The sequence below is a fragment of the Schistocerca cancellata genome, chromosome 4 (genome assembly GCF_023864275.1).
Source record: "Schistocerca cancellata isolate TAMUIC-IGC-003103 chromosome 4, iqSchCanc2.1, whole genome shotgun sequence".
NCBI classification, from domain to species: domain Eukaryota; kingdom Metazoa; phylum Arthropoda; class Insecta; order Orthoptera; family Acrididae; genus Schistocerca; species Schistocerca cancellata.
The window spans coordinates 94,102,178-94,125,889 of record NC_064629.1 but is presented as its reverse complement, the minus strand read 5'-3'; the positions used below and the strand labels follow the sequence as shown (position 1 = coordinate 94,125,889).

Below are 23,712 nucleotides of genomic sequence, written 5' to 3'. Positions count from 1 at the left end.
CGGCTGGAAGGAATATATAGAAGGTATGTGGAAGGGAAAAGAACTTCAAGACAATTACTGTGTTAAATAGAAAGAAGCGTAAGTAGATGCCGATGAGATGGGAGACATACTTCCTGATGAGTCTGACAGAGCAGTGAAAAGCCTATGTGAAGAAAAGGCTCCTGGAGTAAATGATATTCTCTCAGGATGAGTAAGACCCTTGTGAGGGCCAACCATGACAGAAACTAATCCTCCTGGTATGTAAGATACATGAAACAGGAGAAGTACCCTCACACATAATGAAGAATGTAATAATTCCTATTCCAAAGAAGGCAGTTGCTGACAGGTGTGAATATAATTGAAATATGTTAACGTCCAATAAAAATGTTAGTGTTACGAAGACTTTTCCAAAGGTGTTAATCTGGAAAGTAGCCTTGTACGAAAGCGAAAAGTGGACTACTAAAATTTCACTCAGTAAGAAACAGAATATTTTGAAATGTGATGCTACACAAGAATGGTGAATATTTGGTGTGTAGATGGAATAACTAATAAGGAAGTACTGAATCAAAATAGTATGAGAAACAGTTTATGGCTCAGCCTGACTAAAAGAAGGGACTGGTTGACAGTACACATGCGGAGGATCAAAGAATCGTGATTTTGGTAGTAGGAATGAGTGTAGGAGGTATAAACAGTGGAGGGTGACCAATGGTTGAGTGCAACAAGCTGGTTAAAGTGGGTGAATTATGAAGAGATGAAAACGCTTGCGTGAAACAGCGTAGTGTGGAGAACTGTATCTCATCAGTCCTCGGACTGACGACCACAACAACAGCATCGTAAACCACAGTATCACCATCACGAGAAGAAGTCCGGCAAATGTCTGCCCTGTTGTACCGAACGTAAGGTTGGTTGGTTGATTTGGGGGAGCGGACCAAAGAGTGAGGTCATCGGTCCCATCGAATTGGGGAAGGGTGGGGAAGGAAGTCAGCTGTGCCCTTTAAAGGAGTAATTGCGGAAATTGCCTGAAGCGATTTAGAGAAATCACAGATAATCTAATTCAGGGTGACCGGACGCGGGTTTGAACCGTCGTCCTCCCGAATACGAGTCCATCGTGCTACCCACTGTGCCAGCTCGCTCGCTACCCAATATAAGTAAATATCCAACTCAGGTACAGTTGGTCCAAACAGTCGTGAACACCGCAAACAAGATGCGCAGTAGCCCCGCTCAGTAGATCGGCAGTGTCGGGCGTGTTGCCATAGAGTCTGGCGGGACGCTCCACTAACGAGTAGAAGAATAACACATTCAAATTTAAAGATACGACCAGCACAAAGCAAGTTAATGGGCAAAGTTCTTCACAGTCACTCACGTGACGTGGCTGCAAAGTTGGGTTGGGTGTTTAGGGGAAGAGACCAAACAGCGAGGTTATCGGTCCCATAGGGTTAGGGAAGGATGGGGAAGGAAGTCGGCCGTGCCCTTTCAAAGGAACCATTCCGGCATTTGCCTGGGGCGAATTAGGGAAATCACGGAAAACCTAAATGAGGATGGCCGGACGCGGGATTGAACCGTCGTCCTTCCGAATGCGAGTCCAGTGTGCTAACCACTGCGCCACCTCTCTCGGTGTGGCTGCAAAAGTCTACCACTTTATGAAGAAAGAAGCTGTACTAGGTGTTCCATTGAAACTTTGCTACATTGAAATGAGTGGCCGAAGTAACTGGTGTATCGTTTACTTCTGTTCGGCGTATTAAGAGAGTACTGGAAAGACTCCAGGCACGTGAATCCTCTATATTTTCAACTCCTCATAAGGAAAGGCACAGAAGATCTTGGAAGGCCAGTTTAGGCAATTTTAATGAGCAAGTCATTCGCCGTGTGGTGAATAATTTCTACGTTACGTATAAAAGAAGAACCAATTTAGAGGAAATTCATACAAAGTAACAGGGTTTAACAAATTTTAAAGGATGTGTAAACACACTTCGTAAATTATTTCACACTCAAGGATTTGGGTGGAAGAAGCCAACGAATAAGTTCTCCAGGAACAAATTAATATCACGGCAAAATGAACTGCTTACTTAAAAGTATCCGAGAGTACATACGCGAATGCCGCCCAGTTGTCTACATGGATGAAACACATATTCAGACTTGTCACACACCAGGGTATGGATGACGTGAGAATTCACGAAAATGTCTGTTGGAACCAGTTTCGAAAGGTAATAGAATTGTCGCTACTCATGCTGACGAGGAGGACGGTTTTGTGCCGAATGCCCACGAAAGGTTTTAATATGGCCAGAAAAGGAGGGATTATCACAACATGGGCTTCTCAAATCGTGAAAAGCGGCTCAGGAAAAGATTAATACCTAATCTATTACCTTATGCTGTCCTCGTTATAAATAACGCCGCTTGCCACAATTAGCAACTGTCTCGTGCTCCAAAATCCAATTCCACGAGGGCAGAAGTGATCTCCTGGTTAACATAAATGAGAATTCCTTTCCAAAAGAACATGCTGAGGCCCCAGTAGTATTCACTCATCAAAATGAACAAACCAGGCTACATCATCTACATCTACATCTACATTTATACTCCGCAAGCCACCCAACGATGTGTGGCGGAGGGCACTTTACGTGCCACTGTCATTACCTCCCTTTCCTGTTCCAGTCGCGTATGGTTCGCGGGAAGAACAACTGCCGGAAAGCCTCCGTGCCCGCTCGAATCTCTCTAATTTTACGTTCGCGATCTCCTCGGGAGGTATAAGTAGAGGGAAGCAACATATTCGATACCTCGTCCAGAAACGCACCCTCTCGAAACCTGGACAGCAAGCTACACCGGGATGCACAGCGCCTCTCTTGCAGAGTCTGCCACTTGAGTTTGCTAAACATCTCCGTAACGCTATCACGCTTACCAAATAACCCTGTGACGAAACGCGCCGCTCTTCTTTGGATCTTCCCTATCTCCTCTGTCAACCCGAACGGGTACGGATCCCACACTGATGAGCAATACTCAAGTATCACTTATAAAATAGACAGTATTTTAGCCGAGAATGGGCATACCGTGTCAAGACTTCCTCCATACCACCCAGAACTGAATCATATAGAGATGATATGGGCAAGAGTCAAGAAGAACGTTTCTGAACGTTAATATGACGTTCAGAATGGATACGTTATAAACACTTACAGATAAACAAGTTGCTTCCCCATAGCAAAAGAAGACCAGAAGAAATACTCTCAGCTTGTAAATAAAATCTGATGGTAGTATATCTCAAGTGAAGGTTTACTGGACCAAGCGCTGGAGATGACCATGAAAATGGGAAGTGGTAGAGACTCGTAAAGTGATAGTCATAATGATGGAAGGAATACTAATCCCGCAAGTGAAGATGAAAGTGAGTCAGCTGGCATTGCCACCTGAAATGAAACATATGCAGGTACTGAAAACGAAACGTAAGGTGGAGCTTTTTCTACACGTGTTTTGTGTATGGAAATTGTGACCGTGAAAGATCCGTAGTATTATGTCAAACGATGAACTGTATTATTTTTAATGTGTAGTTGTGTCTGCTATTATTCTCAAGATCTTAAACGTCTTCTTAACAGTGAAGCTATTGTTTAAGACCAAACAGTACGTTTCACATTGGTATGCTTGTAAAATAAAGTCGCCAACAGTGCTGTCTCTATCCCCTTTGATCATCCACTGCACAGCAATACCTCTTCACCTTCCATGGATTTCCCGTACTGCGTATGCGTGTGACTTTCACTGTTTGCATGAAGTGTACAGTTGGTGTGTTTATCAGTATGCTTGTAGACTCTCAATCATTGCTCTGCTGTTGCAGCGATCGGGAAACCTGCTTGTGAAGCTATTTAGGCTTCCACAATGTATATGACAGTCCAAAAAGAGAAAATTGTTTTAATCTGTCTACAATATCGCTGTACTGTTAGTGTAGCAGTAAGATTGTATGCTGGAAGGTATCCTGACGATATCAAACCCTCGTAACCTCTATTTACAAACATCTCAAAATAAAAAAAATAAAAAAAACTGGACTTGTGAAGAATAAAACACTCAAGGGAAACGAACAGAAACTGGTTAGAGAAACGCAGTAAACATTTTTTAGTAACGGTAACACACAACCCACATGTCCCTACGAGTCAGCTTGGATTTACGAGTCGAATTCGTCAAAGGAGTGATCGGCGAATATTAAATTTCAACATATTTCGTCGTTCCCAGATTTCAGTCCATCAACAGCCATGACTTTCAAAATCGAATATAGTTATCTGACTCACCTTTAAAAAAACCGTGAAGTGATGCGGTGAGGACTTTTCAAGACTCGCAATAGTGCTGTTTTATTGGTGGGACTCAAGGTTAGTACGATCCACTTTTTGAGAACTTGATATGAAAATCATATTTATAAAAACAGGACCGTACCTGAGTTACCTATTTGCTCACATTTTGTGCAGTAAGGAAGGCGTTTATGCGGCCACTTCATCTGATGGCAGGACATTTATTTTTTGGCGCTGTTATCTTGTTGATTGTTTGATCAAGTACCACATATGTTATGTACTCAATCCTCTTCGAAGGCTGTTTCCAAGTACGAAGAAAAAGTATCGTTTTCAATTTTAAAAAGTCGATGTCAGAATCCGGCAACTATGACCGCTGAAAATAGCTAGGTTACCTTAGGAAATTCCCCACTTTGTGCATTGAAACTTAGCGAAACCGCATCTCGATATATGTACTTGTTATGGACATATTTCCTATGACCTCTCCTAGCCTCCCTGTATTAATGTACAAAATAAATTTAGAACACAAACAACATGATTTGTGCTGTCTACTGTTGTAGAGAATTCCACACGTCTCGAGGAAAGGTAACCATGTGAAAGACGGTATTAAGAATGCCATAATTCTTATGATAAAAAGAGAGAAGAGTAAACATTAGGTGCAGAAGTATTGTCATTCTGGCACTTAAACAGTTCAAAAGAAATGTAGTTAGCAGCTGGTCTAAATGTGCGTCACGGCACCTGTACTAAATGATCCCTGGAATGGCAAGGCGTTGAACAATAAAAAAAGAAGAAATTGTGTTAAGTATATGAAGTATGAGAGAATGAATACATAGTGCTATTTTACATTAATTACAAAATATATTAATATGGCGCATCTTGAAGAGTGTGACAAAGTTTGTCACTAATATAATAGTGGGAGAACAATATCTCTTCATAACTAAGATAATCTCACATGTTGCTACCATAGAAACTTACCTAGAAGATCCACCCACCCGAAGAGCACTTCCCTCTTATATCTCACCATTGGCCAGGACACAAATCCTATGTCTATATGCCCTGGTGCAGCTCCACTGCAAAAATGAAAACAAAAGTTCGTAATTATATAATTACTGTGGTTGACCCATCTGACATGTTACTCCTGCTGTATGATTAGTGATGTTAGCTGGTGAAATGCAACTTCACGGTTAAATCATACTTGTACAGTATACCTTAAAATCATTTTGACCTCTTACCTCTGGTGGGAATTTGTTTTCATTCACGCAAATTATCTCAAGGGTTTCAGAAATATTGTATCATTATTCACAAATAAAGAAAAACCGACTTCAGTCACAAATCGTTGTTTTTATTTCAGTAAATGACGCATTTCGAGGCCTGTGGGTTCATCTCCAGGTGATTGATCATTCTGTATCAGTTTCAAATTTTAGGTTAATACTGGGCTTCTTAAGATTACATAAGTATGAAACTTCCTGGCAGATTAAAACTGTGTGCCCGACCGAGACTCGAACTCGGGACCTTTGCCTTTCGCGGGCAAGTGCTCTACCAACTGAGCTACCGAAGCACGACTCACGCCCGGTACTCACAGCTTTACTTCTGCCAGTACCTCGTCTCCTACCTTCCAAACTTTACAGAAGCTCTCCTGCGAAACTTGCAGAACTAGCACTCCTGAAAGAAAGGATATTGCGGTGACATGGCTTAGCCACAGCCTAGGGGATGTTTCTCATTCTGGAAACATCCCCTAGGCTGTGGCTAAGCCATGTCACCGCAATATCCTTTCTTTCAGGAGTGCTAGTTCTGCAAGTTTCGCAGGAGAGCTTCTGTAAAGTTTGGAAGGTAGGAGACGAGGTACTGGCAGAAGTAAAGCTGTGAGTACCGGGCGTGAGTCGTGCTTCGGTAGCTCAGTTGGTAGAGCACTTGCCCGCGAAAGGCAAAGGTCCCGAGTTCGAGTCTCGGTCGGGCACACAGTTTTAATCTGCCAGGAAGTTTCATATCAGCGCACACTCCGCTGCAGAGTCTCATTCTGGATACATAAGTATGTTACAAAGTGGCACACCATGAATACGTTTTTTTATGAAACTAAGACGACATCGAAAAATTACTCACTGGTTCCAGTAGTGGTCACGCAGTTTTGAAGCACAAGATAAGTTGAAATATTTGTAGACATATATTACTCATACTGTACTAGTATTGGTTACTTAGATGTAACCACTACTGGAAACAGCAACCATTTTTTCAATGTTGTAGTATCATAAAACTTGATTTCACAATGTGCCACTTTGTAACATATTTACGTAATCATAACAGGACCAGAATTAAGGTAAAACTGAAACAAGATGTTGACTATTGAAGCAACTGAAGATGATCACCCAGGGTTCGAAACTGTTTCGTGATTGAAATAAAGATCACAATTTGTAAAGAAAGGTTGCTTGTTTTTTTATTTTAAGAAAGTAATACAGTCACGGAAGCAACATGACAACTCATGGATGAAATTAAGTTAGACCAAAGACATTAGAGTTTTTCAAACTCTGTTGTCTATCGGCTTCCGATTAGCAGTTCTGTATGGTAAAAATGCAGTAGTCTGGAGGTCTGAGATGAAATTATGGAGAAAAGATGCATTTAAAATTTAGGTTTAAGAAATTATTGTTGCGATGTGTAAACTAATGCCACTCACAACTACAAAATGCTTAACCCAAGGAGGAAATTCTTAATGAGTTTTGGTTTAACATTCCGAATAATTCAGTGTGTTGGTACAACAGGTCTGCTTAGGGTGGGGAAGGAGTAAGTCACTTTGATTTAAAGAGATCTGCGGTGAGGATTGTGTGGCAAGAATAGTTACTTCTGCTACGCCATTGGCATTATAACTTTGTACTCGTTTTTAAGGGGCAAAATTTGCAGTATGTCGAAACTTTTTGACAGTATTGACGCAGCTGGGGCGAAATGGACAGCATTTTCTTGCAGACCATATTTCATCTAGTTCTACAGTTCACGGTATATTTAGTTTACATATACATGATTTAACACCTTGTAAACAAATCCTTCGTTGGGTAAAATCGTTGTAAAACTGAATGATGTACGGAGTAATAATTATTCAGTAATGAAATATCTTGTACCAACAACCGAACAATATACTGCATTATCTACCAACCGACATGATCTACGTACACATCAAATCTTCCGAAGAGCAGTTCACAACTTTTCAAGTAACTCCTACAACTATTTTATCTCCGAGGAAGGGATAGACGCAAAAAAAGAAAACTTAACAGTAAATGCAGTCTTCTGGAATAATTTTTATCATATACAAAAATAAATATTTTATTTACTTTGATGTTCTCGTGGCAAAAAGCTTAATTTGTTTTGAAAAACAAATTTGTGTTCTGTACCTCAGTGGTCAACAAGATTATGGAACATGCTAGTCATGATTTTGTAAACCCCTTGTTTTACGGGAAAGCAGATTATCAATATATCTAACGTGACAAATGGTGTTTAGGTCATGACGTCAACTGCTTCATCTTCTTTGTTAAATATAAGATTACGAAATACTGTGGGCAAAGTATCACAACTTTGAAACATAACAATTATCATTTTAATTACACGATGACAACAATAAGCAAATTATACTCGATGGAAAAGATGCAAAACCTTTAAAACATCTTTTAATATCGATCAACAGTTAAAGGAATGAAGGAATTACAGTGAAGAAAGCAGATACTAGACGAGAAATGCAGCCAGTCACAATGCTGTCACATGAACGATTAATATGGCATAATTAGGCTGTATACCAGTTTTCTTTTGAAACAGCGGCGTCATTTGTCTTGCAGGTTGCAGGTTATTTCTCTCGAATTACGAACCAGTAAGTGTTCAGGCAGTTTTTGTTAAATACAGAATCGAGGATTACTGCTCTTAACTAAAAAGATAGCTTTTTGAAATGAGTTATGTCATGTGACGTTTGGCATGCTTGTCATACCTTTAAACCAAAACAAATTACCATAAATGAATCTACTGGGAGGAAACGCTGAAAAAATTTATACGTTGAAGGTTCCTTAGGGCGTTCTCATGTTTATACTGACGAGGCCTATTCCCACGCTTCAATAATTAATAAAAACCGCATTTGGATTTGTTCGTTAGTACAGCTGTTTGTGATGGGTCTTCCTCATATCGTACCTCGCCAGTATAAATACCATCATGTGCCCAATTTAATAAAATTAAGTAACTGCTTGATTTTATACATATATATCTCTAAAAATGTATGTGCAGTTCATATTAATTTCAGTTCTATTCAGAATTGTTCCTTATACTCTTTAAAAGATTTTTGATGTTATTGTAACCAGAGGTATACGATATGTACTTTACAGTGGTTTATGCCGTTAGTTGGACTTGTCATATATTTCCTTATGGGTGGTTTCGCTTTAACTCTTCACCTATACCTATATCTCCGATATTTGAACATCTCCTGTGTTCTTATAGTATTTAATTGCGTAAAGCGATTAACAGTTATTATTAGATGTTAAAATGCTTATAAAGAAAGCGATTTATGTTTATGAAAAAAAGTTATTTTTCATTGAAATAACTGGTGTACTGATACCCACCGTAGTACACTCTTCGCCCTAATCATCGATATGAATAAGCTATATCTAGTAGCACCCAAAGCCAATAAGTAATATGCCGCAAGTAGAAAGATACATGCTCAGTTTCTTATCGCTGTCTGATTTCAATTCTTTTCGACGCTCATCTAATCTCTCTTGGCAGCGTACAGTGAGTTCATGTGGTTTCTCTCTCCCATTTCAGCTGTGCTCTGGTATTGACATGCCTACGTAGTCGACCTTGGTTATGTGTGTTAAATAATCTATTCTACAACGCTCAGTAATGAGTGAACTGTTTTTGTTTATTTCTAACTAGTTTTCGGTTTATTGGGCCATCTTTAGGAAACAACTGACTAGCTTCCTTAAGGACCAATAGTTCTTAGGTGAGCAAATATTGTAAGCAAAGATACAATTCACTCGCACAGAATGATGTGCACCAAACTTGTTTTCTACGGTTGTAAATTACACTTTACGCAATGGACAGTAATAAACGCAATAAATAATTAAACTACACACTATTAGAGTATTGCATGCTATATGGTTATTACGCTAAAGTTTGTGAGGTCGTGATATTGGTTGCGAAACTGTCAAACTGAGCACTGTTCATTTATGTTATGCACCAAACATGTTTTTAGCATTGTAAATTTTGCTAAACCCAATGGACAATACTGAACACAATAAATGGCTAAAATGTACAATATTACAGTATCTCCGGTTATATAGTGATAATGCTGTTGTTTCTGAGGTCGTGACCTTAGTTGATAACTGTCTAACTTAGCTCTACTCAGTTACATTGTGCAACAAATATGCTTTACATTGTAAATTACAGTTTACACAATGATCAATATTAAATAGAGTACTTGATTAAAATACACAATATTACAGTATTACAAATTATATTGTTATCATGTTGTAGTTTGTGAGGTAAGCAAGCTAAGAAATATGAAATTCTATTGTGTGTTTATTCTCGTGTAGCAGTATGTGTCAGTGTGACAGGCTGTGGGTATGTGGCTGGTTGACTGCGTAACGTGAATCTTACAAATGGGGATGTTCTCAGCTGTAATTTATCATTTAGAGCCAGCTGGGGATTATTAGCTAAATTTTTGTTTACCCCAAGTGATTCCATCAGTCTTAGGTTTCCTCCTTTATGGACTATATGTTGCACTTCCGTATGGACTTACTATTTGTGTCCTTCCTTGAACACATGTCTGACAAAGGCAGAGTCTGACTTATGTAATCTCCAGCTGTGTTCATGTACAGTTAGTTTAGTTGTTATAGCCCTGGCTGTTTGACCAATATACAGTTTGTTACAGTCATTGCAAGTTATTTTATATGCACCACTGTTCATGATAAATCCATTTTGTCCTTGCTGTTGAATAAGATATGAGCTGTAGTGCCTCTAACATAACATGATATTTTATAACTGCAGGATTTGAGACTTTTAGCTAATTTGTTGGACAGCTTTCCTAAATATAGGATAGTACACGAGTTTGTTATAGATATGACTGTTGCTGCAGAGGGGGCATACATGCGGGGCAACATTTTTCTTCTTTGTTCTTTGTGTACAATGTTGTCAATTAAGTCAGGAGTGTAGCCATTGTTAGATACAATACGTATTATGGTGTACGATTCTGTTTGAAAATTCTGTTTTGACATTGTTATTGATGTAAGACGATACACCATGGAATCGAAGGTAGCATGTTCTTGTGTTACTGGATGTTGTGAACATGAGGGTATTACCATATCTGTTGTTGTATAGTTTAAAAATTTACAGAAAACCCACAACAACAGATGCGGTAATACCCTTATGTTCAAAACACCCAATAACACACAGAAATGCTGTCTTCCATTACATAAGTACATCGTCTTACATCCGTACCAATGTCATACTGAATTTTCAGACAGAATTAGACACCATTAAATGTATTGCATCCAACAATGGCTATATCCCTGACTTAACTTAGAACATTCTACACAAGAAACAAAGAAGAAAAATTTTGCACTATGTGTATACAGCAACGTTCATATCTAAAAGAAACTGGTGTACTATCCTCTGTTTAGAAAAGCTATCGGACAAATAAGCCCAAACTATCATATCCTGTAGTTATGAAATTTCATTTTATGTAAGGGGGGCTACTGCTCATATCTTATTCAACAGCAAGGACAAAACAGATTTGTTATGTAACAGTGACGCATACAAAATAACTTGAAATGACTGAAACTAACTGTATATTGGTCAAACAGGCAGGGATATAACAACTAGACTGATTGAATATGAACACAGATGGAAATTACTTAAGTCAGATTCACCTTTTACATACATATGTTGAATGAAGGACACAGCTATCAAGTCCAAACAGAAGTGATACATATAGCCAACAAAGGAAGAAAACTAAGCCTGTTAGAAGAACTTGAGGTAAATAGAAATTCAGCTAAAAATTCCCAGCTGGTTTTAAATGACCAAATACAGCTGCGCACATCCCTACTTTTAAGTTTCACATGATGCACACAACCAGTTACATACACACAAACTGTCACAATGATACATATTGCTACACAAAAATAAAAACACAATACAATTTCACATTCCTTACCGTGCTTATCTCAAAAACTTCAACATAATAACAATGTAATTTGTAATACTGTAATATTGTGTATTTTAATCGTGTGCTGTGTTTAATATTGTGTATTGCATAAACTGTAACTTACAATGTGCAACACGTTTGTTGCACAACGTAAGTCACTAGTGTTCAGTCAGTTATTAACCAATGTCACGACTGCACAAACGTCATAATCATATGAGTTCCATTACTTGTAACAACGTGCAGTTTAATTTTTTGTTATGTTTCGTTACTGTCCACTGTGTAAAGCGTAATTTGCAACGATAGAAAACGAGTTTGGGGCATCACATTTTCTTCATGTGGATTGTATCTTAGCTTATAATACACTCCTGGAAATGGAAAAAAGAACACATTGACACCGGTGTGTCAGACCCACCATACTTGCTCCGGACACTCCGAGAGGGCTGTACAAGCAATGATCACACGCACGGCACAGCGGACACACCAGGAACCGCGGTGTTGGCCGTCGAATGGCGCTAGTTGCGCAGCATTTGTGCACCGCCGCCGTCAGTGTCAGCCAGTTTGCCGTGGCATACGGAGCTCCATCGCAGTCTTTAACACTGGTAGCATGCCGCGACAGCGTGGACGTGAACCGTATGTGCAGTTGACGGACTTTGAGCGAGGGCGTATAGTGGACATGCGGGAGGCCGGGTGGACGTACCGCCGAATTGCTCAACACGTGGGGCGTGAGGTCTCCACAGTACATCGATGTTGTCGCCAGTGGTCGGCGGAAGGTGAACGTGCCCGTCGACCTGGGACCGGACCGCAGCGACGCACGGATGCACGCCAAGACCGTAGGATCCTACGCAGTGCCGTAGGGGACCACACCGCCACTTCCCAGCAAATTAGGGACACTGTTGCTCCTGGGGTATCGGCGAGGACCATTCGCAACCGTCTCCATGAAGCTGGGCTACGGTCCCGCACACCGTTAGGCCGTCTTCCGCTCACGCCCCAACATCGTGCAGCCCGCCTCCAGTGGTGTCGCGACAGGCGTGAATGGAGGGACGAATGGAGACGTGTCGTCTTCAGCGATGAGAGTCGCTTCTGCCTTGGTGCCAATGATGGTCGTATGCGTGTTTGGCGCCGTGCAGGTGAGCGCCACAATCAGGACTGCAGGACCGAGGCACACAGGCCCAACACCCGGCATCATGGTGTGGGGAGCGATCTCCTACACTGGCCGTACACCACTGGTGATCGTCGAGGGGACACTGAATAGTGCACGGTACATCCAAACCGTCATCGAACCCATTGTTCTACCATTCCTAGACCGGCAAGGGAACTTGCTGTTCCAACAGGACAATGCACGTCCGCATGTATCCCGTGCCACCCAACGTGCTCTAGAAGGTGTAAGTCAACTACCCTGGCCAGCAAGATCTCCGGATCTGTCCCCCATTGAGCATGTTTGGGACTGAATGAAGCGTCGTCTCACGCGGTCTGCACGTCCAGCACGAACGCTGGTCCAACTGAGGCGCCAGGTGGAAATGGCATGGCAAGCCGTTCCACAGGACTACATCCAGCATCTCTACGATCGTCTCCATGGTAGAATAGCAGCCTGCATTGCTGCGAAAGGTGGATATACACTGTACTAGTGCCGACATTGTGCATGCTCTGTTGCCTGTGTCTATGTGCCTGTGGTTCTGTCAGTGTGATCATGTGATGTATCTGACCCCAGGAATGTGTCAATAAAGTTTCCCCTTCCTGGGACAATGAATTCACGGTGTTCTTATTTCAATTTCCAGGAGTGTATGTGGCTACATAAGAACTAGTGTCTCTTACAGACGCTAGTCAGTTGTTTCCTGAAGTATTTGCATTATGGTCATTATTGAACATGATTTACTAAACATTTTTCTATTCCTTGTTTTAATATTTTCCTGTATTTAGGAAAATCCACGAGTTGCACCTGCATTTGTGAAATGGCGTCTCTGCCAATTGCGGGCAAACAGCAAAATATTTCATAACATAAAAGTATCTATAAATTTAGTATAAAAAAGATGGGTTAAGAAACAGTGTGAAAGTTGTTAGATGAAGCAGCTATCAGTCAATTAAGTATGAATTGCCAAAGAGCTTGTTTAATTGTTCTAGGAAATAGTTCTTGTTTATCTAGAAATATTGTATTAATGAATTTTTTCACAAGATAATGCTTTATTGTTTTCCTGTTTGGTACGCTCAAATAAAATACTGGGTCAGAGATGAGGAATACCACAAGGAAATCACAAGCCAGACGCCGAATAACCAAAATTAAGGTGACTCCTGGTGAGGGACCTCAGCAGAAAAGGCAGTCTGTTCCTTGTGCTAATTCATACGTTTGCAATTTTGAGCACTCTTTACAGTCAAGAAAACAGAAATACTTTTTCATTCAAAATTTTTTCTCGCCACTTGCCCACACAAATTTTCGGATAATTAAAGTAACTAGATTTATTATTGCTTTCTTTATTGACATGACACATAGCTTCAGTAGATGCGAGTTTGTCTTACGTGCCTTATTCTCATTGTTGTAGACTGCTTGGACTTAACATAACCATTAACTTACTGCTACAAAATTGTTATATCGTTATACGATATCTTTCTGAGTGTGTGGATTAAGGCATTATTACCTTAAAAATGCCAGTTAATATTCGCTCTCCTGCTGAGAGAAATGCTATGCATGTGGACACAGAGCTCACTGAAGTTGAAAATTATCAGCTTGCTGATGACGTCAGCGCAAACAGTGATCGAAATTCTGATAGTGAAACTGAACAGTACGAAACATCAAGGAGCAGCCTACTTCAGGTTCTTTTGAAAATACAGCAGCTGCTAATCCAGTTAATGAAATAGATTTGTTGTTCTAAAAATTGCAGTATATAACGCTCATTATGACAAAAATCGAAAAATCCAATACTAAAACTAAAACAATGGTTTAACACGTTGTTAAAAATCAAGGAAAGCTTTCTGCCAGTCGGACCAAATTGTATTCCGCTCAAGAAAAGCTTCATGCCAGTCGTACCAATTGCATTCCTCAGTTATGTCTATTACAGCAGCTCGGTGTGAAACAGAAATTACTTTAAAGCGGATGTCGGAAGAAGAGACAGCTTCCCATAAGGAACTGTCTGAAAGAATTAAACACGTAGCAGATCAACAGCAACAGTCCATCAGTCAAGAAGCAGCAAAATACAACACATTTACCGAAAATCTGTAGTGGATAGCTCATGAAAAAGAATCTAAAATCCTCAAGACAAAGAAGATAAATTCACCTCCTTCCAGGGATACATATATAGATCCATTGGGGAGATGGCGAACAACAAAATCCAAGTTTTGAAATGAAATAACATAACGGCTTCACTAAGCACGTAGACCATAAATTATCTGATTACAGAAACCCATAAAGAAAGAGACAGAGACTTGGCTTGACTCGACAGCACAAAAATTACCGCACTTCAGCAGGACGTACATAAAATCAATGATGATACATCATCAATTGATTCAGCATCAATTAATGGCCCAAACTGTGCAAAAGTACTGCAGGCTAGACCAAGTAGACGGACAGAAAATGCACTTGCCCCCACCAATAATGTGGCGTACGCTCTCAATACACAACCCTTACTAGTACATAAATTATTGGTGGAGAACATTCTGCAGAGTAGGCAATTTAATGCATTCCTACCTGTCAAATAATTGGTTCATCCTGTTATTTTCGTAAGCGCTTTCCGTGGTACACTATCAGGATCCTGGAATGGACAAAAATGCATCTTTTTTGTCAGCAGACATATACAGGCAAGTGTGGCGTTATGGAGCACAGAAGCTATATAACAATGCCTTACTTAGACGAATTCGAATAAACTTTGCTGGCGAAGTACTGGTCGTGAGGCATCCAAGAAAGGCTAAGAAAAGAAGTTTTCAATCCTGAGACATATAGCGAGAGACAAGGTAGTCTAACTATTTTGGAAAGTACATACAAAAGAAAATACTGTGATGAGGCAATATCTGCCAGAAAATCATAAGAATACTCAAGGCTAAACTTCCCATGCATATTGGAGAAAAACTTCTTGATGCACCAGAAGATGACACAGATAACTTTTTGTCTGTCATCGTTAATATTGATCTAATTCAGGAAGATACACACATCATGGCAAGTGTTCACCCACAGCACAATGATAATTCTCGTTACCATAATGAATTGCATTACAGCACCGGGAACACTGTAACATATCCAACGATCACCACTGCTGTGAGGGGAATTCTCAAAACATAGTCTTCTGCTCATTCTCTAGTAGCCCACACCACGTGTTGCATTTCGGCAACACTGTTGCCAACCAGCAAGATGTTAACTGTCCTCCTAGATCACCAAATCATCCATGGAGAAATAGCTATAATGGTCATTACTCACCTGCTTATCAAAATCATCAGAATAGTAAATGAGAACTGACATCGATCAAATGACTGAACCAGGGCATGGGAATAGTAGAGCTGCATTGTGAACCGAAACCAGATAGGAAAACTAGTTGTCACTGGATCTAGCCCTGCCAGACAGGTCATAGACGATGGTAGAGGCATGACTGACTCAACAGTCAATTTAGTACAGTATGGTCATGGTTCAGATCAGCATGATTCATTGTGTGTCGAAGACAACAGTTGTACAAAGACTTATGAATCTGAAGTACAATCTGCTGTATATGTCATGGTTGCAAGAATATCTGTAATTACAGTCATAGAAACACACATTTAATTAAGTGCCCTGTTGGCGGGTTTCCTTAGAAGAAATTGTGAAAGGTATCAACATTCCTGGTGAATGGATGCCAGCCCCAGACCTAAGCCAGTGAAGTCGCAGGACTTTAAGTTAGAGCACTCGTTCCTGGTAGTAAATAGTTTGACGGCAAAAATGTTTGGTAAGAATTAGGCCAGAAAAATTCTAGGGTCGACCTCTGTGCTGGTCACCTACGTATGAAAGTTATGACCACATCATCACCAATTTGAATCATGGTGGTGTGAGCCATGGGCCTGTTTGCCAAACAGTAAAAATACAATACATTGGCAAGCTCACTTACGATAAACTGCTGAATGCACTGAAACCACTTGCCATGAATCAAGCCATTTTGTAGAAAGCTACTGAATCTGACACTCAGAGAAGTGAGTTCATAAATGTTTTGGAAGAATCTGAAGTAGTATTTGAAGAACCACCTGGAGTCATGTGCAGATATGAATCTAAACTGGATGCCTGTCTTCAAAAAACATATTTTCAGGTTCTTATAGTGTCCCCCGCACCAAGTGGCTGTCTGTTACTAAGGAGATCAGGAAGATGATATTTTGGGAAATTTAGGATTTCTCACAGAACGCATACTCTAGTCCAGTATTAATAGTTTTGAAACCTGGCAGAAGTGTCAGACTTGTTCTAGATGGCACAGAAATGAAGAAAATCCTTGTTCCTGTATGGATCCACCCAGGAAACATCAAAGAAAAGATTCAGAGTTCCTATGGTGTCAAATTGTTAACCAGAGTTGACTTGCTTTTGTCATACAGGCAGATTTACTTGGAAAAGGAGTCACAAATATATTGCTTTCTTATTCGCTCGCCACAGTTACAAATTCAAGGCGCTGCTGTTTGGCTTAAATATTATTATTAGTGTGTTTACAGCTACCTTGGACACTGTCATTGGCCCTGACTTACAAGAACTAATCAGAGTCTTTATAGATGATATGCTTATTGCAATGGCTATGTGACGGGAACATCTCGCATTATTGTGTAATGTTCTGCTATGATTCAAGGACTTTGGAATTACCGTCAATCTTCAGAAGTCAAAATTTGCTACATGCAATATCAACTATTTGGGACATATTATTTCACCGGAGGATATACAACCTGACCAAAGCAAACTGAGTGCTGTTAAGAGCATTCCTGTTGGCAACACAATGAAACACTTTAAGTCATTTGTCGGTCTTGTATCCTTCTATTGGAGGTTTTTGCCAAATCATCTACTCAGTAGTGCAGTTTGCTTAAGAAGTATGCACACAGGTGCTGGTGACATGATTGTCAGAAGGACTTTGACTGCATAAAGCAAACTTCATGTAGCTGAAACACTCTTGGTTATCCTGACATGAACAGAGACTTCTGTCTGTCGACAGATGTGTCAAATCTTGGCTGTGATGCATCTTCGTTGCAGATTAGTAAGACTGAAGCAGACCAGTGATACATATCATAGGTTTCGTCAGTCGCTTAGTAACCAACTGGTAGTGGTCATATTACATTACTGAGATTGAAGTACTTGAAATTGTGTGGACCTTTAAGAGGTTCCACTATTAACTGTATGGGCATCATTCAATTGTATACTGTAAGCACCAAACCTTAATCTTACTGTTAAACACTAAATTACTCTATGCATGTTTAGAACGTTGGTCATTAGTGTACAGGAATATAACTTCACTATCTTTCACATGTCAGGCAAATTTAAAGTAGTAGCTAATGCAGTTTCACGACTGTCTGAGAACCTCGATCAAGCGCCCATGTCATGTCAAAATATAGCTTATGAAAGTAGACATTAACCACCGGTATTTCCTGAACTTGTGCTAGAATATGGCAGATATGCAAGACGCTGACGAACGTTGGCAGGGAATAAAGGACCATTGCTACACAACCCGACAGAAGCCCTGACAGCACTCTATCAGACACACAGTGGTGTATTATTCTTGCAACATCAGAATCACCCAGGACCAGGTACGTGATGTGTCTGCATTCCAGCTACGGCTTAAGAATGTTGATCTCATAAACCAATTATGCTTATGGACAGTTCAGTGTGGTAAAATGTGTGAAGAAACTGGGAGAGTGTTGTTACGTTCCAAAGATCTGCATGAAAGTAAAAAAGCTCTTGTGCATGTGTCTCATGTGTCAGAACACCAAGTCGCAGAATATCTTCATGACAGGAGAGTTACACCCTATTACACTGACCAATGCACTACAGCTTATGCCCATTGATGTTTGCGGTCTTTGCCGCAAAGTAGAACAGGTGTAAAGTACGTAGTACTTCTTATTATGTGTAAGGATGCATGGTACTCGTACAACTACAATGGAGATCGTTGTCAAACATATATTGAATGATATATCCCAAGTCAGTTATCACAGATCCATTTTATCACGCAATGGAAGTACGTACATTCACAAGCCATAAAGAGAAACAATTCTTGCAAAAACAAGACATTAACCCTGTGCTAATTTCAAAATACCACCCAGAAACCAATCTCGCTGCACAGATCGTCTGTAAATGCAGAAGATTAATCGGAATTTATTGTGATAGTAGACACAGTTCATGATTTCCATATGTGTTCAATCTTGAGGAAGCTATGAATAGCCTATGTCATATATGTAATAATTGTGTACCACGGAAACTTATGCTTGGAGTACCAGAAAACAAATACCAAAGATCCCTAGTTGAATAGTGTACTGGGAGAAAAAAAGTTTCGCAAGCTGTACTTATGTGTTTTTGTAGGTTTTACTTTCGAATATATTGCTTGAAAGCCTCTTGGGCACGCAACTGTATTAAATAATCGTTATAGAACGAATTTCCGATGGTATAACATGCCATCATCAGAGACACACGCCGCTAGCTGGGCTCTATAGGACGTTAAAACTTTGACTTGCATCCAGAATTGGTGTCCTTGCTCGCCCCAGTTACTGGGAGTGGGTTGAATGTTCGACCTGGGCGCAATCAGACATGGCACAATGAAATGAATCTATGAAACACTCTTCAAAATTCAATCAAACAGAAAAAAAAGAGACTAGACGAATTGTCATGGGTCTTAAGGAGAAAACCATTGATGATACTGCGTTGTGTGTCCTTGAGAAATGCTTAAACATTGCCCCAACACCAGCGGCACTACCTGCAGCAGAATTCATAAGCGGAATGGAGCATGTTGCCTACACTCTACCACCCAAAACGGTGCAGGAGATACCGCAAGAAACGTGTCGTACTCTCGCCAGGTCTGCGACGCCGAGGCGTAACATGTCCAGATGGGAAAGAGCAGCTCTGCGTTCTCTGCATGACGATCCAGACGTTGTTGTCCTCCCCGCACAAAGAGCAAATGTACAAACTCTTAGACGTTGCAGCTTCCAATCTCATGACGATGGATCCAACGAGTCGAATGCAGACAAGACGAATAAACTTCTCCGAAGTATTTTACAGAAGAGACAGAAAATAAACTTCAGCCATGTGTTGCTGCACAACCTAAGCTCTATGGGCTTCCAGAGGTACACAACGAGGTCACACCTCTGAGACCAATAGTGAGCACAATATGAGTGCCAACGTACCAACTTGCCTAACACTCTACATTAGTTTTGATTCCGTAGGTTGGCAAATGTGAGCACCAAATCAAGAACCTTGCTCAAGGAGTCGCTGGAACTCACTCAAAAAGAAATTTGGGCCCTCATTCATCAAACTTTTCAGTGTCGTGGTCATATCCACATATTTTGTTTTTGACGGACATTACTATGAACAGACTGATGGCGTGCCTATGGGTAGTGCTCTGACCCTGTGGTGGCCGCTATGTACCTGGAACACTTTGAGGATAAGGCACTAGACTCAGCACCATTAAAACTGACAGTCTTTTACAGACCATTAAAACTGACAGTCTTTTACAGATATGTTGACAATACATTTGATGAGCTTAAAGTTTTCTTGCAACACCTGAACTCTATTCACACCAAATTCATTTCAAGTGAAGGTGAAACAAACTGTCAGCTGCCATTCTTGAATGTTCTGGTACGGAGAAAACTGGATGGAACACCGGGACACAACATCTATTGGAAGAAACCCCACACCGACCATTATCTTCACGCCTCTGGGGCAGGAGTGCTTAACACGTTGGTCCACAGAGCCCGTGTGATCTCCTATGAAGAAAGCCTAAAAAATGAACTAGACCACTTAATTGTGTAGAAAATCGAGTGAGTACATTGTTGACTGGTAGTTGTACGTCAGTCGACCCGCCAGATACGCGACGCTGCTGGTCAAAGGGTGCCACCCTTAGTGAATTCTGTTGATATCGCGAGACGGGTGTGGATAACGTAAATATCAGGAGACGAGTGGCTGAGTGGTGTCACCTGACCCATCTGCTGGCTGGTCTTAATGTTGCCATGACTTAGCCGTGACATGGGGACGACAGTCATCTTGAGACGTCTCATGTGACTGCATGGACTTCGCGTTGCTGCCACTGGGTGTCTCCACTGTTTCCACTCTCTAATCGGTCTTTTATGAGAAATGAACGAAGATGTTGCGTCACAACCACACCTCCAAGAGTCGCACCATGGTGAAATTGAAAATGGTTTGAACTGGTAGCTGCATGAATTGAATGATGACACTATTTCAAAACTGCGTGTACGCAACGATTGAGGGACACTTGACTCAACTTCTAGCTGTGTGAATTATTGTGATTAAATTTCACACTGAAACTACAGGACTATCGAAAGAATCAGGATTGAATATCGCAAGGGCACAGTTGTATTTGTTTGAGTTGTATTACCTCTTCTCGCATATTTTGTTCCACGCAGTACCTCTGGCCGTACCAGGCCCTCAGTTATAAATCTGTACTAATTACATACTCTTGCAGGAAAAGCAGTGTGTTTTCTTTACTAGTGCTTGTCGTACGATCTGGTTTTGAACCCTTTCATCCTCTTGAGTCTACCTCATTTTGGAGGCTTCACTTACACTTAACCTGCTGTGTGCGGACTGCGTCTTTGAAACCAAATATTCGTCGGCTTACCAATCCATCTTGTGGTCCACCAAATCGCCCTGATTAACATAGCAAGCAATGCGGCAATGAAAAACCTCATACTCGAAGTTTAAGTAGGTTTCTTTCGAGACAACGGGTGAATGCCGAGATGTGCTTGTACCACTTCCAATCTGAAAGGCAATTAATTCTAGAGCGCATATGACGAAAAAAAAAAAACAGAAATGAACGAACACTAATGAACATAAATGTTGGCTGAGCAAACTGGCGTCAAAAACGGTGTAAAACACAAAGCATTTCAGAACTAAAAATTTTTGTAACATTTCTCGTAAAAATTTTGAAACTATTCTGTAATGAATATATATTTATTTTAAACGTTTCTTCTGCTGCAGTGGCCCATAGGGAATTTTTAAATGACTGTCATAGATGTTTACTTACTGAACTACTAGTTCAGGGTTGAATCTTTCTCTATGAAAAACTCAGTTATCTTCAAGATTTTATTAAATTAGTTGCAACGGTGTTATCTCTAGTTGTCATGTATGTGGCAAACATACAGCTGACTGAACTCATAAACGCCGTGATACAGTTGACTCAGTGAGAAACAGTTGACTGTATAACTGACGAACAGCGAAGATTTTGCAAATAGTGTAAATTATTTTTTAACGTGTCTACAAAAAATAAAAAAATGTGACAATCCTCTTTGCCCCGAACATTGATATGAATAGACTATGTATAGTAGCAACCAAAGAAAATAAGTAATACGACGCAAGTAGAGAGATACAGACTCAGTTTTCTTATCTCTGCCTGATTTAAACTATTTGCGACTCTCGTCTGATTTGTCCTTCCGACAGCGCATAGCGAGTTTACATGGTTTCTATTTTGTTTTAGGTGTGCTAGGGTGCAGACATTCCTATGTGACCGACCTGGGTTATATGTGTTAAATAATCTTTTTATCGTATTGTATTGTAAAATTGGCCATGGATAGAAGCTTATGTATACAGATTGATATTTTCAATGTGAGAGAGCAATTTTTCTATTATAAAATGAAAAGGTAAATTTCAACGTCTAAGTCTTTTCATTATGGTCGTTACTAAACATCTTTTACTAAACACTTTTGTCTTCCTAGTGTTATATGTTCTTACAGTAAAGAAAAGTTGCGAGTTGAGCATACATTTGTGAGATGAGTTCCGTGCCGATTCCGGGCACATGACAAAATATTTAATTACATAAGCGTATCTATAAACTGAGTATAAAGCAGACAAATTAAGATATTATTATTTGCAAAATCTTCGCTGTTCGTCAGTTATATAGTCAACTGTTTCTCACTGAGTCAGTTCACGACAGTACAACTGTATCACGGCGTTTATGAGTTCAGTCAGCTGTATGTTTGCCACTAATTCATCATGACAAGTAGGGATAACACGTGAGCAACTAATTTAATAATATCTTGAAGATAACTGAGTTTTTCATAGAGAAATATTTAACCCCGAACTAGTAGTTCAGTAAGTAAACATCTATGACAATGATTTAAAAATTCCCTATGGGCCACTGCAGTTCTATTCCTCATTACTATTCAGTTCCTCTGAAGAAGTGGGTGACAGGAATTATAATTCATGTCAGTAACCACAACAGGAGGTATAATCAAACTAATTCAACAAAACGCTAAAAATCTGCACAGCTACTATCTCTGCAGATTGGATGACCTAATTAGCCATGAAACGATCACATCACCGTTGATGACCTCTTACTCGTAAAAACATGATAGAAAGATAGAGACGTGAGAGCACATAGAAGTGGGTATCTCATCATCAAAATCACATTTCGTTCACGAAATACAGAAGCTTACAGAAGGATAGGAAAATGGCGATAAGGTACACGTTTCGTGTGTGAAGGTGACTATAAAATTTTTTATGAAGCTACTAAAACATTATGGGTAACGCAGAAAAAGTGTTTGTGTAGAGAAAGAGATTTCGTTCCATTTCTCATTTATCTTAGATCAGCAAAGAGTTATTACAAAACTTGATTTTATACACTCCTGGAAATTGAAATAAGAACACCGTGAATTCATTGTCCCAGGAAGGGGAAACTTTATTGACACATTCCTGGGGTCAGATACATCACATGATCACACTGACAGAACCACAGGCACATAGACACAGGCAACAGAGCATGCACAATGTCGGCACTAGTACAGTGTATATCCACCTTTCGCAGCAATGCAGGCTGCTATTCTCCCATGGAGACGATCGTAGAGATGCTGGATGTAGTCCTGTGGAACGGCTTGCCATGCCATTTCCACCTGGCGCCTCAGTTGGACCAGCGTTCGTGCTGGACGTGCAGACCGCGTGAGACGACGCTTCATCCAGTGCCAAACATGCTCAATGGGGGACAGATCCGGAGATCTTGCTGGCCAGGGTAGTTGACTTACACCTTCTAGAGCACGTTGGGTGGCACGGGATACATGCGGACGTGCATTGTCCTGTTGGAACAGCAAGTTCCTTTGCCGGTCTAGGAATGGTAGAACGATGGGTTCGATGACGGTTTGGATGTACCGTGCACTATTCAGTGTCCCCTCGACGATCACCAGTGGTGTACG

At 40.4% G+C, this 23,712-nt stretch overlaps 1 protein-coding gene across 1 annotated transcript in view; it reads right to left on the bottom strand.

Moving 5' to 3' along the window:
* LOC126183814 (sodium channel protein Nach-like) overlaps positions 1-23,712 on the bottom strand; it is a 139,185-nt gene that overhangs the window by 5,457 nt on the left and 110,016 nt on the right. Inside the window, exon 10 of the mRNA XM_049926064.1 lies at positions 5,208-5,302. Within this exon, the coding sequence (XP_049782021.1) occupies positions 5,208-5,302 (95 nt within the window). The remainder of the gene's footprint in view (positions 1-5,207; positions 5,303-23,712) is intronic.